The 16,606-nt window shown below is 38.4% G+C and overlaps 1 protein-coding gene across 1 annotated transcript in view; it reads right to left on the reverse strand.

Moving 5' to 3' along the window:
* MIPOL1 (mirror-image polydactyly 1) overlaps positions 1–16,606 on the reverse strand; it is a 198,703-nt gene that overhangs the window by 48,269 nt on the left and 133,828 nt on the right. The window contains exon 10 of the mRNA XM_086748888.1: positions 4,657–4,751. Within this exon, the coding sequence (XP_086605014.1) occupies positions 4,657–4,751 (95 nt within the window). The remainder of the gene's footprint in view (positions 1–4,656; positions 4,752–16,606) is intronic.

Genomic DNA, 16,606 nt, shown 5'->3' on the forward strand with positions numbered 1-16,606 from the left:
AACTCCTGGTGCCAGAGCTTTTCAGTGAAATATTTGAGACTTTAAAAAAAAAATTGGAAAAATATATATTTATTTCCCTATATAGGGGTACATTTTTCATACACAGTTGTATTGTTTTAGCTAATATGTGACAAATAATCAGTATGCAGTGTCATACGCCTTTGTTAGCATTTTAACATGTAAGAGAAGTACACTTCTGAAGCATTATCGAACTAGAAGGAAACTGGATAGAATACATAACTGAAAAATATGCAAATAAAAAACTTGTAATGATGTTCAAACAACAGAGCTATATGAGGAAGAGGTAGTGGGATTAACACTCCCACATACTTCAAAACTGATTATTTGGACATAGCCTTTTTTGGTCACTGATGATCTATGATTTGCATTAATCCCTAGTTTAAAGAGTACTATGTTGAAACAATTATATTAGTATGCTAGAAACTCTATACTGTTCCTGTTATGCAAATTCTAATTTCTGATATGTATTTTTGGGTTACTACCCAGAAAATGTAATTTTCCTTTTGAGACATGACATAAAAACAACACAAGAAGAACAAACACAGGCAGAGAACCGATCCAACTTTATTTGGAGCCAACTTCCTCTCCCTTCTGTATTTGAACTAGATTTTTCCTCCTTTGTTTTTCCTCCTTTTCACTTCTCTTTACCTTTAAAGAAGGCTGGAATTGTTCTGGGATGTGCTTTCTTTTCAGAAAGTCAACATTTAGACGGAAATCAATGTTCCATCATTTATTCCCAAAAGCTCATTTTAATTTTGGTTTAGGTCTTTCAGGCCTTCCATTAAACTCTAGTTTCAGCTAGGATTCACTTTCCACTTCATCTGCAAAGAAGTATGGTTTACAACACAGAGCTATTTCACAGTTGGAGAAAAAAATTGAATGGCTTCAAACAGCAGCAGCTACCAGATCACAGAACTGTAGAATAATTCAGGTTGGAAGTGACAGCTGGCGGTCTGTAGTCCAGCCAACCTCCCTCTCAAAGTGATATCAACTATGAAATCAGACTAGGTTACTCATGACATTATTAAGTCAGGCAATGGAAATCTCTAAAGATGGAGATGGCAAAACCCCTCTAGGCAACCTGTTCCATTGATGGACAGCCTTCATGATGAAAAACTTATAACCAGGCTAAAACTCTCTTGTTTCAATTAAAGTCCATTGTCTCTCACCATCTTGTCACGCAGCACTGTGAAGAGCCTGTCCTTCTTGATAACCTCCTCATAGACACTGGCAGGCTGCTGTTAGGTCTTTTTGAAGCCATAAATTTTTTTTTTTTTTTTTTTTTCCAGGCTGAACAAGAGCAGTAGCCTCAGCCTCTCTTTACATCGCAAATGCTACAGCTTCCTGATCATACTGTGGCCCTCTGTCAAACTCACTCCAATTTATAGATATCTCATTTTTACTGGGCACCCAAAACTGGATGCAGTATTCTAGATACCAGGAATCTTTCTCCTGGAGAAAAAAAAAGTTGTTGTTTTTTTTTTTTTTTTTCCTGAAGGGCTCCACTTGTTTCCCTCCTTTGAGCATGCCTGTGTATACATACAGTTGCATGTTCACACACACAGGTATTCTGGACCTAAAGATCTCTTCCCTGATTTTGTATAATAAAATGATATTTGGCTTTTTCTGGATTATACTAATGTTAGTATAGTAGGTAGTACAGTTAGATATAAAAACACACATTTTAATGTTACTGTTTACATATGTACACATTCAAAAATTCTTCATATATGCACACAGTCATTAATTTATGACCAAAACCCGAAAATGTGATTGTGTGTTAAGGCATGGCTTTAGGTATCCCTTGTACACTTTAACGTTAGCCTCTAGTATTTGGGTTTTTTCTTAAATTTGTATCTTCTGAGTTAAAGGATGATGTAGAAATCTCAGTTAAAACAAGGAAAATGCTTTTTCAATGGCAAGGGAAGACATTAGAGCAGAAGGAGAAGGCATCAAATGGAGTCAAAATTCCCAAGCTGCTGTCATGCTGGCACTGCAGAGACAACAGAAGGTAGGAGAAGTTGACAAAATGATGACAGAACAGTAGGTGAAGGAAATGTGCACCCTGCATAATTAAGTGTTTCATTGCAGCTATACAGTTCAGATGAGAAGTGGAGCACATGTGGAAGCCTGTATTTTGCTCACTGGAGAGCTCTGAAGTTCAAAAGGGAAATAACTCCAAGGAAATGTAGTCTTGAACAACAAATCATCTAGCTAACTCACTTGGACCAAAGAATCGAACTTCCACCTCAGTCCAAAACAAGCTGTCTGAAAAACACTCTCAGTGCTTACCCTAGATTATCATAGCATCGCAAGCAGCAAAAGGAAATAAAAAGACCCAATAGACTTCTACACAAGCATTAACCAGCCTCCACATACAAACCAGAGAGTAAATTTTCACTCATTTGGGGTGGCCTGGGAAATGCGCCCTCTACTTTGTCATTCATGATTACTGTGGCCAGCCCACCCTTGGCCAGATACAGTCCCCGAAGCTTTATGCACACATGCCACATATTCTTTTTCTCATTTGGCATGTGTTCAAAGTACTGCCACACTATTGCATAACAGAGGCTGCAGATGTTCATGTAATATATGGGAAACTGTAACCAAAATGTTAAGATGTTCATAAGAATCCTCGTAACAGTGCAATTAATTTCTAACCAAGGCAAAAGATAGGCATGAGACCTCAAACACTGCTACTTATGCACTTATAGGAGCCCTTCTTGAACCCGGTGAGGGACATAAAAAGCAACAATTCCAGGCGGCCTTTGGCTTTCCTAGCCGTGTCTCTGCATGCTTGGACAGTGTCTCTATACAGAGAGGTTGTGCAGTCTCCATCCATGGACGGAATCAAAACACATCTGGATGTGGTCCTGAGAAACTGCTCTAGGTGGCCCTGCCTGAGCAGTGGGGTTGGACTAGATAATCTCCTGAGGTCCCTGCTAGCCTCAGTCAATCTGTGCCTTCATGTGTTCACTTCAGAACACATTACCAAAAAGCCTGTCCTCTAAGAAAAATGAGGTAGGAGACACAATTTTTCATTTCTGATGTTCTGAACTACTATGTAACTTGTATAACTTAATAGTGATACAACAGTTCTTGCCTCAGGGGATATTCAAATGAGCATTTCCACACCTTACGACTAAATCTTGCATCATCAAACTTACAATGAAATTCTGCCTGTTCAAATTAAGGGCTGTAAGTTAATAACATGGTACATTCTAATGGTGATTTCTACAAGTCATTATTGTTAACATTTCTGAGATTTAAAGTATTTCCATCAGTAAACTGAAGTTGCTCTCTACTACACTTGTTAAATACTATATTTTAGCGCAAACTTGACACACTATCTCAAAAACATAACTCAAAAGTCAGCGAAAAATCTCCTGCAATATGCAGAGATCAACACAAGAAAACTCTTAATTTCTGAAATATCAATACAAAATTTGCATTTCTGTTTTTAAATTATTCTACAAATCCTATTTAAGTAAGTAATAAGGACCCTATAATAAATTCTTTCTATCTTGGTAAATCATACCATAATTTGTACACACACTAAATGATGACCAAATTCATTAAAAGCAATAATCACAAATTGCTTGGGGTTTCTATTCACTATTAACAGGTTTTAAATAAATGCCTATGAGATTTAGGAACAAAAGTTGTTTTTGAAACTTTCCTCCAAGGTTTTAATAAACTTAATGAGAAGGGGAAACTCTAAAAATCTCTAGAAACCCGAGTATTTTTCACTTGCAAATGCTGAAACACTGAAAACATACACAGTTCTGCTACTGCAAACACTTTTTAGTCATAACTAACTAGTCCTCTTTATTTCCAATGAACATAATATTCACACTACATTTATTATTTACCTCTGCAGCCCACATCCCTCATCACAGACATGCAGCCTTCAGATTCACAATTTTCTCCTGTGTTGATGCCAATTCTCCTGCCTTTAACCTGCTGGCAGCTCTGTATCCCCTCTCACACAGGAGGTCAGGATGAAATGAGAGCTATAACCCAACATCACTCCATAAAACAACCTAACTCCTTCACTGGACCACACAGAGCTTTTCCTTGGGGACTAAAACCCACTGATCCATGCAAATGTTCAGTGCAGACCACCTAAATTAATGAGAGAATGGCCATTTCTTGTATTCTACGTACTACTAGAGAACGTAAGGAATTAAAAGACACATATTATGTTGGGGTTGAAAAGAAAACTGCCTTTTAGGATTTCAGATTTTATTATTTCAAAATCTCTGTTGATTAAGTTAGGCATGTGTGAACAACCAGGGAAGAAACAAGCACTTATGTCTACCGGTTCTTTTGTCCTCTTGTTTTTAAACGAACACATCGCTGTAACACACCTTTTTCATTTATATAAGAATCAACTGCCAGCAGCCTTCCCCTTTCCTTAGAAGAAACTAATAGAAAATTTAGGCTGTAAGAAAAGGACTTCTATTTCAAAGAGACGGTTGGTGAGCAGTAAAGCAGAAATGCAGGCCTTGATTCATGGATGTATTCACATTTCCAACAAATACCTATTTGATAAGGCCATTTCCTCACAGTCAGAAACAGTACAGAAAATTTCCCCTGTGAGTCACTGATTTATATAAGTATTAATTATTTTACCTGTAATAAACACGCAATGTCTGGATTTCTTCTTCTAATTTTTTGCACTGTTGAAGGGCGGCCTCTTTTTCTTGTTGCAAGGCTATCAAGTCTGCCTGCAAAACAATAAACAAAAGATAAACAATTTAATCAGAATATCCATACTGCTTTGAAAATATAACAATCCTTTGTGCTTTCATTTCAGATATGCTTTATTATAATTACATATTTAAAGTTATACTCTTTTGTAATACCACCTATTTAATTCTTACGAGAAAATCTTTTCTTGTTCTAGCATTGCAATTTTTTCTCCCCAGAAGGATGATGTTTTGAATTGCTTCCCTTGTGCATATAGTAAACTTTTTGAATGGCTAAGGTTAGACCTCTTCAGTTCAGCCAAATGTTTCTCAGCAAACGTATTTCATATTGATATAGTATTTCTACAGTGCAAAACTCTTGACCAACATAGAAAGCCAAGCAAGGCACTCAGCCGCAAACTACTGATGCATGAGTCTTGGTCTGCACAAGGCTCTCCAGCTGTGAAGCGTGGCTCCTGTGCTGGTAGCCACCGACTAATGTTACCGGCAGGAGAGCTGCTGGATAACCCACACCCTGAGTGGCAGCAGGCGATGAGCCAGCGGGGGCTGCTGAGACTGGCACTGCTGGCTCACTCTGGGATCTGGGTGCATTCTCACCCAGCGTCTGATTTATAGTGGAGCGAGGGAATCCCTGAGAAATTGCTGTCATCTCCCACCCATGAACCCTCCTGTATGTCCCCCCTCCTCATTCACATCGTGCTGCGAAGGGCTTGTGACTCATGGCTATTATGGAAATTGCAGCATGTGGCTTGTAAGGCCAGGAAGGTAGCCAGCCCTGACACGGCCTCACAGTTAAAGAGTAGGTAGGAGAAATAAGTACTCAGGTATATTTAATATAGCTCTATTAAGCCATAGAGCTTAATTTTAAAATGACTATTTTCAACAGTGCTACAGGCCTCCCTTGAGGGCCCAGGTACCATACAAATGATCTTAAAATCAGTGGATGATTAATTATTGTAACAACAAATAAGAGTAGGCTTGCACAGCAATTCTTTGACACATGAGCCTGAGCATTTGGCTGCTTTCCAATGTTTTTAATTCACGGTATAAGTTATTAATTGCACCAATTGTAGAGCCCCAGACCAAGAGGCACATGTGTGAGAAGTGCTGACTGCAGGTTCTGCCAACTCTTTAGGACAGTGTTGTGGAAAAGTTTCCTGGTAAATTAAAGCCCTGTTACACGAGCTACGAACACATGAAGGGAAACGCACAGAGTTCAGCCTCCAGCTCTGCCAAACTCGCTGTACAATCATGAACAACTCTGTCTGTATGCCTCAAAATCTCCCTCCTAAAACAGGGTTGCCACTTGCTTCTGTTTCCTGTTGGTCTGTTAAGACTGTAAGTCTTCAAGGCAGGTGTTTTACTGTTTACTGTCAACTCCCAGTCATCTATGGGCAATTTATTCTGCTGGTTGATTAATCATGTCCTGGATACATGGCTGACTCCTGGCAAATTTTATTAAACACCACATTGCACAAATGCAGCTACACAACCAGTCTCTGCACCGTGCTGCTCAGTACATCACGTTGCACCCAGCGTTTTGCATTGCTGGGGTACAGGACCCACCGCTGCAAGTGCTACTGTAACAGACATTCATAAAATCTTAACAGGAAGTTCCCTGGAAAATAAAAACAAACTTTCTTACTATATGGAGGGTTCTTTCAGCTTTAAAAGCAGAAAGCGTTAATGTTTAACCTCTGAGTGACAGTGGTTTAGAGCTTCTGATACTGAAAACAATGTACTGGATGCTGGCAAGCCCTAACTCCTGTCAGCAAGAGGTTAAAATCCTCTGCAGGTGAGCCTCTTGACCAGTGCAGCTTGCTGTCTTGCAAGCAGAACTCACAGAACACACGGATGTTAGCCAAACCAAGCTATTTTCTGTAATTATACTGTTCTGTAGGTGAAACAACATTCTTAAAAATTGGAAAACACGCTTGAATCGAAGTAGGTGGTTTGTTCTAGAGGCCAATAATTAACATCCTTGCCAATTTTCAGTGTACTGTGAAGTGTGATTGAAATGGTAGACTGGAAGGAAATGTTTGCAGCTGACACACCTACTCACGGAGAGATTAACAGCTAGTCTCTTTTGAGAACTATCATCATAAAAAATACACCTTATGTTCCACTTACTTTTCAGGACAAAAGTCAGAAGGCACTAGAGTCTTAAGACTTTTATTTATGGTTGTTTTTCAGTAGAGAAAATTGCACTGATTTGACTGGGTTTGCATCTGGCTTGACACCAGTAAAAATAACAGCAGAATCAGGTGCTTCGGATTTAAAAAAAAAAAAAAAATACAGCTACAAAAACTGAAGCGAAGAGACATTTACTAACCTCCTCAGTAGCATGTAGTAAGTTGATACTAGTAAGCTGCATGAGACCAACAAAAATTCAAGCACAGGAATTTTTGTGCACAGCATGCAGCCATGCGACAAAACGACCCATCATTCACAGGCCTGAAGAGCGGTAAACACAAATAAATGACTCAAATATCCTCACAAAAGAGAGATGCCTTGCTTCACTAGAAGAAGGAAAGCAAAACAATGCCCATCATCACAAAGTTTAATTACTAACTAAAGGAATGGTGCCTGCACTACCATAAAACATTTGGAAGACTTGTATAATGTATATTGAAATCCATCCATAGTGCACGTGGCAAAAATCCTACATGAGCTCACCTCTAGTAATAACAATAGCTCCTCAGGAACTTTTTAACAAAATATTATTCCTTTGGAAAATGTCAAGCTGTGGAAATTAGAACTCTTCACAGAAATGGATTGGTTTTGATTAAATTTTTTTGGAAGGTAGTTTAAAGAAGGAACAACAAGAAGAAAAAGAATTACAGTCAGGTTCCTTTAGTAGAGGTTTTCCCTAAAAAGGTCAATTTAGAGGTGAGGTCGGTCACCACTTTGGTATAGGTGTCACCCTCTGTGAAGTTCCTGTTTAACCCTAAAAGCATATTCTGATTACTGGGATATGGTCTCTTTCTCACAATTTTGTTTTGCACACAAGCACCTACACTTTCACATTTGGTTTAATGAGGATAGATCCTTTTCCCTTCTCTGTTCCCCACTCCACTTTCCTGCAAAGGAGAATTCTTGTTTCTATGCTTCTCTCAGTTTGCATTTCAGCAAACAGATGCTTGTTGAGAATTTAAATTTTCCAACTAAATCTAAAAGCTAATTGCTACATATCAAACTTAAAATAGCCAGATCTTGACTAAGAAAATCTCATTACCGATCCTTTTGCTGTTGCTTTTGTTTCAAAATATTTAAATGAACAATGTTATCAGTTTTCTTAATGCAAAGGCTGGAAAAATACAAGACTTAAGCAAAGGAAAACAGAGGGGAAAAGTTGTTTTTATCTTTTCCTAATTCCTCTAGGGCAAACATGAGCACCCTCAACTGTAATCTAAATGGAAAGAGGTAAGAATATACAGCATCCTATGCTGTCAGGTTCCCTGTGCATGACAGATGGCTTTTATAATGCTTTTCAACATTCAACAGAAGGAAAAAAAATTCCATGAACTTGAGTAATAAAGCTTCATAGCTTTATCTTTTTACTGTTTTTTTTTTCTCATGTACTTATAGAGAGCATATATATTTCCACATATATATACTTACAGAGAACACTTATTTTTCCTTCCTTATACATGCTAAACAAACAGCCTTTTCTGTTGCCTCTCAGTAAGCAGGCTCTCCATTCTCCTGATCAATTCAAACTCACCTTTTATCAGTACTCTGCTAGCAGTATGCCCTAGCTCCAGTGGAAACATCTTACCCAATACATTCCTGCATCTCTTTTGCTCACTGTCACCCTCTGATACCCCTCTGTTTTCCTGCTCACTGGTATCACCCAGGTAACAGTGGAAGTTCTTATTCTTCCTGAAATGATAATAGCTTACACTTGGTACCATTGAATTCCACTCCACTGCTTTTATTTTTTTAGTATTTGAGGTCATTCCAATCTTTCTGCAAGACAGCTTGAACTTACTTTGTATTAGTAATATCTCCACTTCATATTAATAACATCTCCCAGCTCTGCGTCACCAAGCAGTTTTGTTGGTATGCTGTTGCTCTTTATGCCAAAGGTTCTCAATGACAGTATTAAAGAAAACTGGTTCAGCACCAACTGGTGAGAAATTGGAGAGAAATTCCACTAGTGAAATTCTTGGACCCTAACACTTCTCCTTTCAAAGCTGTTTGCTGTTGCCTTCCTGCTAACTAGTTCCTTATTGCCTTTGACTAATCCCTCATCTCCTTCATGGGTGCATGACATTTTGCAGACAGACATGACCTTAATGTGCCCATCCTTTCAAACAAGAGATGCTAGGTGAACCCAGTTAACAGTAAGCAGAATTTCCCACATTAAGCTTGTGCCTGCTTGTAAAACAATATACACATTCTCCACTGTAATTAATAATTTTCCATATGGCACCACATATAAGCTTATGTGTCACTTTATATTTAACAAGTTTCCTTGTCTAAATAACCAGTTATCAAACCAGAGAATTCTTCTTGCATGATCTTACTTGGGTGAAAGTTGTACTTCAATCCACTGTTGATGGATCCATGCTTTAAAAACATTTTCCTTCCAAGACTCACAATAAAGACTAACTGGTCTACAATTGTCAGAATTATGGTTTTTTGCCCTTCTACATATAGATGCCGCCTCTGCTAATTCCCTGTCATATTACACCATACACAGCCTCACGGGATTTATTAAAGAACTTTACTACCACTCCTGCAATTTCAGGTACCAGCTCTTTCAGAACTGGGGATGAAAACCATCCATTATCTCAATTTGAGCACAGTAATCTATTGAACAGCTATGATGTATTCCATTTCCATACATCCCCTTTTCTTAACCCCTGTCCTCATACTTGACATCATCATTGCCCAACGCTGAGAGGAAAAAAAAAAATTAAAATCACACACTGTCGGACCTAATCCGGATTATCCTTGATCATGCCATTCTCAGAGAGGTGGCACATTTCCTCTTTCCTTGTTCTCATTTCAGTTGTTACACTATTGTTTGTTTTAATTTCCTTTCCAAGGGTCAATCTAGCTTAATCCCTGGCAATTTTCATTTGTCTCTACATCTCCTGTTTTCTAAGACATAACTTTCTTGCTTAATAAGTACTCTTTTTGTAGAAGAGTTATTTTATTCTTATTGAGATTATAATTAGCCCAATTAGAACTGACATGCTTCCCACCCAAAGCACTTTCCCCTAGCTTGACTGAGACACCTGTTAACGCACAGGTATTCCTTAACTCAGCAATAGTTGCTACCAATACCTTTCTTTCTACTGATCCAGGATATTCCTAGGGATCAGAAGAAAGCTGGATGAGAAGACTGGAGAGTCTCAAAAGTAATTTATGGACCAATCATTTACGCTTTGTAGAGCTGTATAATGGAGAAAGATGGCAATAAGATGTCTTTCTGCTCCTTTGGTCCTATGTTATATGGAGTCTGAAATGAAATCTAGCCACAAATGGACAACCGAGAATTGTCCCCATTTCTTGTGGGGCAGAGGTATATTTCTGCCGGTATTAGCAGGCCAGCTGGACAGTAAGAGGTCAGGTGTCCTCTCAGGGCAGCAGGACACTGGGAAGGAGAACAAAGGTTTCTTTCATTCTGAATTAGAATGAATAAGCAAGATAAAAATATCTGGAAAAAGTTTTAAAACCATTGAAGAAATATTTTTATCTTACACTATTTTTAATGATTTTACTTTTTACACATCATGTCAGTAAGAGCAGGTCATGTTGTGACACATTATGACATCCAACTTCTAACCATTTTGTTATTTTTACATTAGCAGCTGCTACTTAGAGCAGATTACAACAGCTCATCTTATTTTCTATATCAAAGTGTCAACATATCAAACTGTTCCATCAACAACAGAAGCAGGTGACGCTTTGATCTAGAAAAGAGTATGAGCACTTGTCTTATTAATTAGGGGATCAGAGGTTTTCAGGGTCAAGAAAAAGACTCTAGCTAACTCAAGGGGACTGAAAATGCTTAGCATTCTAATAACATACTAAGTGATCTTGTTTTTTAAATCACAGTGCTAACGTGTCAAACTGTTTCATCACAATACAAACAGGGGACATGTTGACCTAGAAAATTATACAAAATGTTTCAACTTGCACTTAAGTATCAGCTGCCCTTGACGATTTTAAAAATGAAAAGTGAAAACTAGAACTGTACTATAGCAGATGTTATAAATTACTGACATACCATGAAATTAGTTATTAACAATTATAAGTACAAATTTAAAATGTAAAATTAAAACTTCATGTTGAATTTTTGAAGTTTGAATGTAGTTTCAAACACTCACCAAATAACACTTCTGGGAGATAAACCTGAGTTGGAAAAGTTTGGAATACTACTGAAGTCATTAGAAATTAACAAAAAGTTGTTTCTCAACGCATTACTTTCTAATGGAAATAGTTTTTACTAAACCTATCTTAACTTTGAGTAAATCAAGAAACTGTATTACTCATCCCTGACGGATCTGCACTGCAGTGGAGGATCAGTACAGTTAGAAAACTGCTCTGAAGAACCAGTTGAGGGTTGTTTGTGTGTGTGAATTTCAGGGTAACAGTGGCGGTGGTGGGAACTCTAACAGCCTTTAAGCTACATCTTCTCCCAACTCACTGCCACAACCACACCCGGGTTGACATTCTCTCTGGGCACAAAGGAATGGGATTTTAACAGCAAACATGACCTTTATGAGTTTGCATCAGGATCAAACAATTAACCATAATAAGATTTTACTCCACCATCTAATGCAGACAGTTGGACAGAATAAATATCAGTTAATTAAACTTTTTTTTTTTTTAAATAAAAAGCACTGTTTCACTGGAACAATAATGACTGTTAAGAAGCAGTGGTTTAGACAGAAATATTTCTGAGGAATGTCAGGTAGAATTTCTGACAGAAGAGAGAACTCCTCAGCCCTATGATTAGGTTATTCATTTTGGATACAGAAATCTAATGTTGAGTCCCAGTCTCTTGCATTAATTCACTCTGGACACTGCAGACTCCCACCAGTAATAATATTTCCTTCCTGTAAATTCACATGAATTACCCATGTTTCTGGTGACTTCCATTGGTCTACGTCTTCTCTCTGTGACTGGCATAAATATTTTTTTATTAAATTGGTAAGTATGTGAATGGCAGACAGAAGATGCACCATGGGAAAGGGGTAATGGTTTTAAAATAGAGGGAGGTAGGTACAGATATAAGGAAAACATTTTTTTACAATGAGGGTGGTGGAACACTGGAACAGGTTGCCCAGAGAGGTGGTGGAGGCCCCATCCCTGGAAACATTCAAGGCCAGGTTGGATGGGGCTCTGAGCAACCTGATCTAGTTGAAGATGTCCCTGCTCCTTGCAGGGGAGTTGGACTAGATGACCTTTAAAGATCCCTTCCAGCCCCAAATGTTCTATGATTCTATGCTTCTATGAAAGAAGACTAACTCCTCAGCCTAGCCATCAAAATGTTTTAGGGTGCCCAACTTGGACCAGGGAGCTGAAATTAGAGTTTTCACATATATGATGTGAGTGCATCAACATTGGCTTTTTAGCATGTATAGGTGGGTCTGTTTCAGTTACTTTGCAAATAATGTCTTAATGTGTTCTCTTATTAGAATGAAAAATGGTAACCCTGTAATCTCCCTTTTATTCCAAAACGGTATTGTCATTTTCAAGAAGTGTTGTGCTGCAAGTATACCTAATACCACCTTCCCCAAGTCATTCTTTATGCTATCCCTGATGTAATAATTTTAGAGAGCTTTTCAGAAGACTTACAAAAGATGTCACTATCTGAGGCCCAGTCTCTTGTCTTCATCACAACAACAAATTTTCCAGTAAGAATACATGATCATACCATATGAATATTGCTTGTATGGTCATCAATTTCTGAGAGGTCCTGTTGTGACTAGGATGACAATAACAGGCCACAACAAATACTACGCAGATTGTACAGTCATGAAAAAAATAAATAAATCACCAAGTTGCTTTTTACTTCTCTGTCAAAGAAAATAAAAGGATCCAAAGGCATGCAATGTGTGTGAGACTTATACATTGAACCATTTTATGGTAAAAAATAATCCATAGAGTGAGGAAGACTAATGTGAAATTCTGTCCCCATGAGGTTGACCCAAAACTGCAATTGACTTCTCAGGGTCAATATTTCATTTATGGTTTCCATTTGTTTGAGTACATGGCTAAAAAACCCAGAGATATCATTATACATACCTACTATGTGCATATAGATAACTACCCAAAGATACTGCAAAGCTTATTTCAGGTAAGATACAACCTTACTGACAACAAAAAGACTCCTGAAAACTTTCAAGGATGACAGCTCCAAAATACACATTCATAGCTGGATCTGGCATTGCACATAAGTAATGTCCTTTTAGTAGGAGGGATTTTATTAAGAACACAAGCTACAAGTGCTTTAAAGTACCAAGTAGACCTCTGTACAGAGATAGGTAGATACTTGTCTCACTACTAAACCATGATGCATACTGTGAAAATAAAATCAAAAGAAAACAATCAAGAAGACTTTGTTTTAAAAGAGAAACAATAAGCCATTCACAAGTTATCTTTGCATAGCAACCATGGCTTTAGAATCTACATGAAAATAAAATTAAGTTAATTCCTTTACGTCTCAGATTAAAGACTGCTTAGAGCTGTAGGCATGTGGAAAGGGCACATTTCTCCATGTTCTGTAATTCAGATTTGGCCTTGGTGACATCACACACTTTGTTTCTGATCTAAAGATCAGTTGGAAAAATGCAATTTCAAATAAATAATGGAAAGACACTGGCAATACAGAGAAACTTGTCTTATTTGAAGGGAAAATAAAGTACGTTATTTTAAGCATGGTGTTTACTGTTTATCTGAGTAACTTGGCTTATATCCCCCTTCACAGCTGCATAGGTAACTGGACTAGAAAACGGACACATGTCTTCTAAGGAAGACCAGGTTATCAAATATAAGCTTAAAACAAAGAAGAAAAAACCTCTCTGATCTACTTTAATAATAGGTATGTTTCCCTCAGCTTCACATGCACCATGAAGACTATTACACTTTATAACAAACTTTACTGGTAATCTCCTTAGGGGAAATCAAGAAGGAAATGACCGTGTAGGCCAGAGTGAGCTGAAGCAGCCTTCCAGGTGGTGTCTGAGACCTATTGGCAGATTACTCTGGGAAAACTTCAAATGTCAGCGCCCACGACAAACCTGTTGTCCACGCAAATGACTTTGACCATTTACGATATCAATTCAGTATCTGCCACAAACAGCAAGTCGTCAGCACAGGATCCAAAAGGTAGTGTTGTAATGTTGTCTCAGAAGCTTTGCGGTAACAAAGACCCTATTCAATAAAAACAACGCTCCCCTCAGCCCCAAAAGTGTCCTATCCAGTTCAGGGCGGAACTGAACTGGCAGAAGAACAGAAGAAAGTTCGTGTTACAGCCAGACATGTTTTATCTGTGCTGCAGCCAGAAACTATGTGCACTTTCAGGGCTCTCTGTCCGGCACATATTCACGCTCTGCTACCAGACCCCAAACTGACCACAGCAGTCACCTCTCTGTTGCTAAAAAGAACTGTCCAGAAACCATGCTCTGACCTTGAGATCTACTGGCATGACATGCCTTGTGCTACTATGACAAAACCTCTCTTCTGTCCCCTCCTAAAAGGAAGGGCTACTAATATCAGATTGTCTAAGTGGAATAGGCCCTGGTACACAGTATCATTCAAAGGCATTGTCCAGAAGAGTGGGTTAAAACCTTGCCAGAGAGCTTTCTAACAAAAAGCATAGATGGTTGCATGTCACTGTGCAAGTCCATGTCCAATTTTTCAATTACTAGAGTAGATACAGATAATTGGTCTTGTCAACTAAGGGCTTAATAAACTTGACCAAGATTGATAAATATGATTTATATATGAGTTTGACTGACAATTTGCTTCTCTCATTCCCAGTAGACTGGTGAGGTACCCTTGACTGTTCAACAGCTGTCACCCACAGCTCCACTCCAAGGATGCAGGAGTAATTCTCACTCGGGTAAATCTTTCTAACCTTACTTCACTACCCAACTTCCATTGCAGACTCTCTCTTATGGGAAAGTCCTTAGCTTTGACCTTTGAGCATGCTCTTCCATTGCCGTTTGGACTTGGTTACCCTTTGACTTCTCTATTACGAGACATTAACTTATTACAGTTCCTTACCCCTGATTTCAGTGTGACACCAGTCCAGTTGAGACACTTAGTCCAAACGAGATACTCTGCGTATTTCACAAGTCTCTTTTCCGTAAGAAAATATGTACATTGAAATCATTCATGCTTCATAAAAGGAGCAGATAAAAGCATGCAAGGCAGTAATTTGAGCAAAAAAAGGAGTTAACAGTTTACGCTCCAAAGCTTATAACTGATGCTGAGTGATAACATACTCCAAATTATAACCTTTCAAGCAAAGAGACAGAATGACTGTTACCTCTTGACAGTACTTCTGCAGAAGGCACCAGTGTTTAATCCCACTATCAGAATTAAACTACAAATCTTTCATAAAAGCCATCAGTCTGTACAGGATTATAGAACTGAATTGCCCAATGACTTCAGTGAGACTGGTTCAGCCCATAACTCTTCCAGGATTTGGAAGAAAAGGCAGGGAAGGGCTTGAGTTAATAGTTAGTACTTTGCCTTGTGGTCTTCACCTTATAGAAAATTAAATACTAGCAGGTACACACACTTAAATTTATCTGACATTTTGTACATAGAGAAACTCAGAACCAAAGTGCTGAGTTCAACAGCAAGTGTTAACACTTAAGAAAACAATATTCAATATTTATTGAATAAACATATCAGTTAGCAGGAAAATCAGGAATAAGAAAGAATCCGTGAGTATATGCCCCACACTGACACGCTCAGACCTCAACTACCAAGACACTCTCAAACCAACTTTGAATCTGGTAGGCCTGTTAATACTTCTTCTCCTTTGACATATGAATATAGCAAGACAGTTTGGGCTCTTTCTCCAGCTGGATTAATGTTGTGCCTCACACTTTTGGGAAAAGGACAAAGCTGCATGCCTGCTCCTGAGGCTGGCTGCAGGCTTCGTTACTTTGAGCCACTTGTGTGACTGGGGTGACCGTCAATTTCTGAGACACTGTGAACAAGCTACCATCATGTTTCCTGTGATGAGAGGATCCTCAAAGGATTCATTATCAATTTGTGATGCGTAAAAGGCACCAGTCATACTGAGTCTGAGCAGCTGGTGCTGATTTAGACCAAGCTGATCTTGCTTTCTCAACAATCTTACTGCAATGTTTTCCACCCAAGTAGAAGTCAGGCTAAAGATTTAAAGTTAAATTAAGAAAAGTGAATAGAGATGTTCGTAAGAACGTACATTTAAGTCTTTATAGTAACCATCTGTCTGATGGAAAAAGTACAGGAGAGGATTAAATAGAAGGCACCATCCTATTGAATCAGCAGGAGATGGAGACCTCTATGGATTGTTATAGATGCTATACTGTTGGATTACAGTTGTTGATACAGGTGAGTTATCTTCACTCAGAACTTAAAAGTATGTTCTGATACTAAAGAATTCTGCTTCTTTCTGCTAAAAAATTATTTACTAGATTATATATGAGGTAATCATATTTCCCTCTAGTGTACATCTATTAGATTATATCTATTCTTCATTCTTCCTTTTTAGAAGATCTGGGGAACTACAGGCCGGTCAGTCTCACCTCTGTACCCAGCAAGATCATGGAGCAGATCCTCCTGGAAACTATGCTAAGGCACATGGAAAATAAGGAGATGACTGGTGACAGCCAATATGGCTTCACTAAGAG

Source organism: Chlamydotis macqueenii, chromosome 5, assembly GCF_036417535.1.
Source record: "Chlamydotis macqueenii isolate bChlMac1 chromosome 5, bChlMac1.mat, whole genome shotgun sequence".
Classification (NCBI taxonomy): domain Eukaryota; kingdom Metazoa; phylum Chordata; class Aves; order Otidiformes; family Otididae; genus Chlamydotis; species Chlamydotis macqueenii.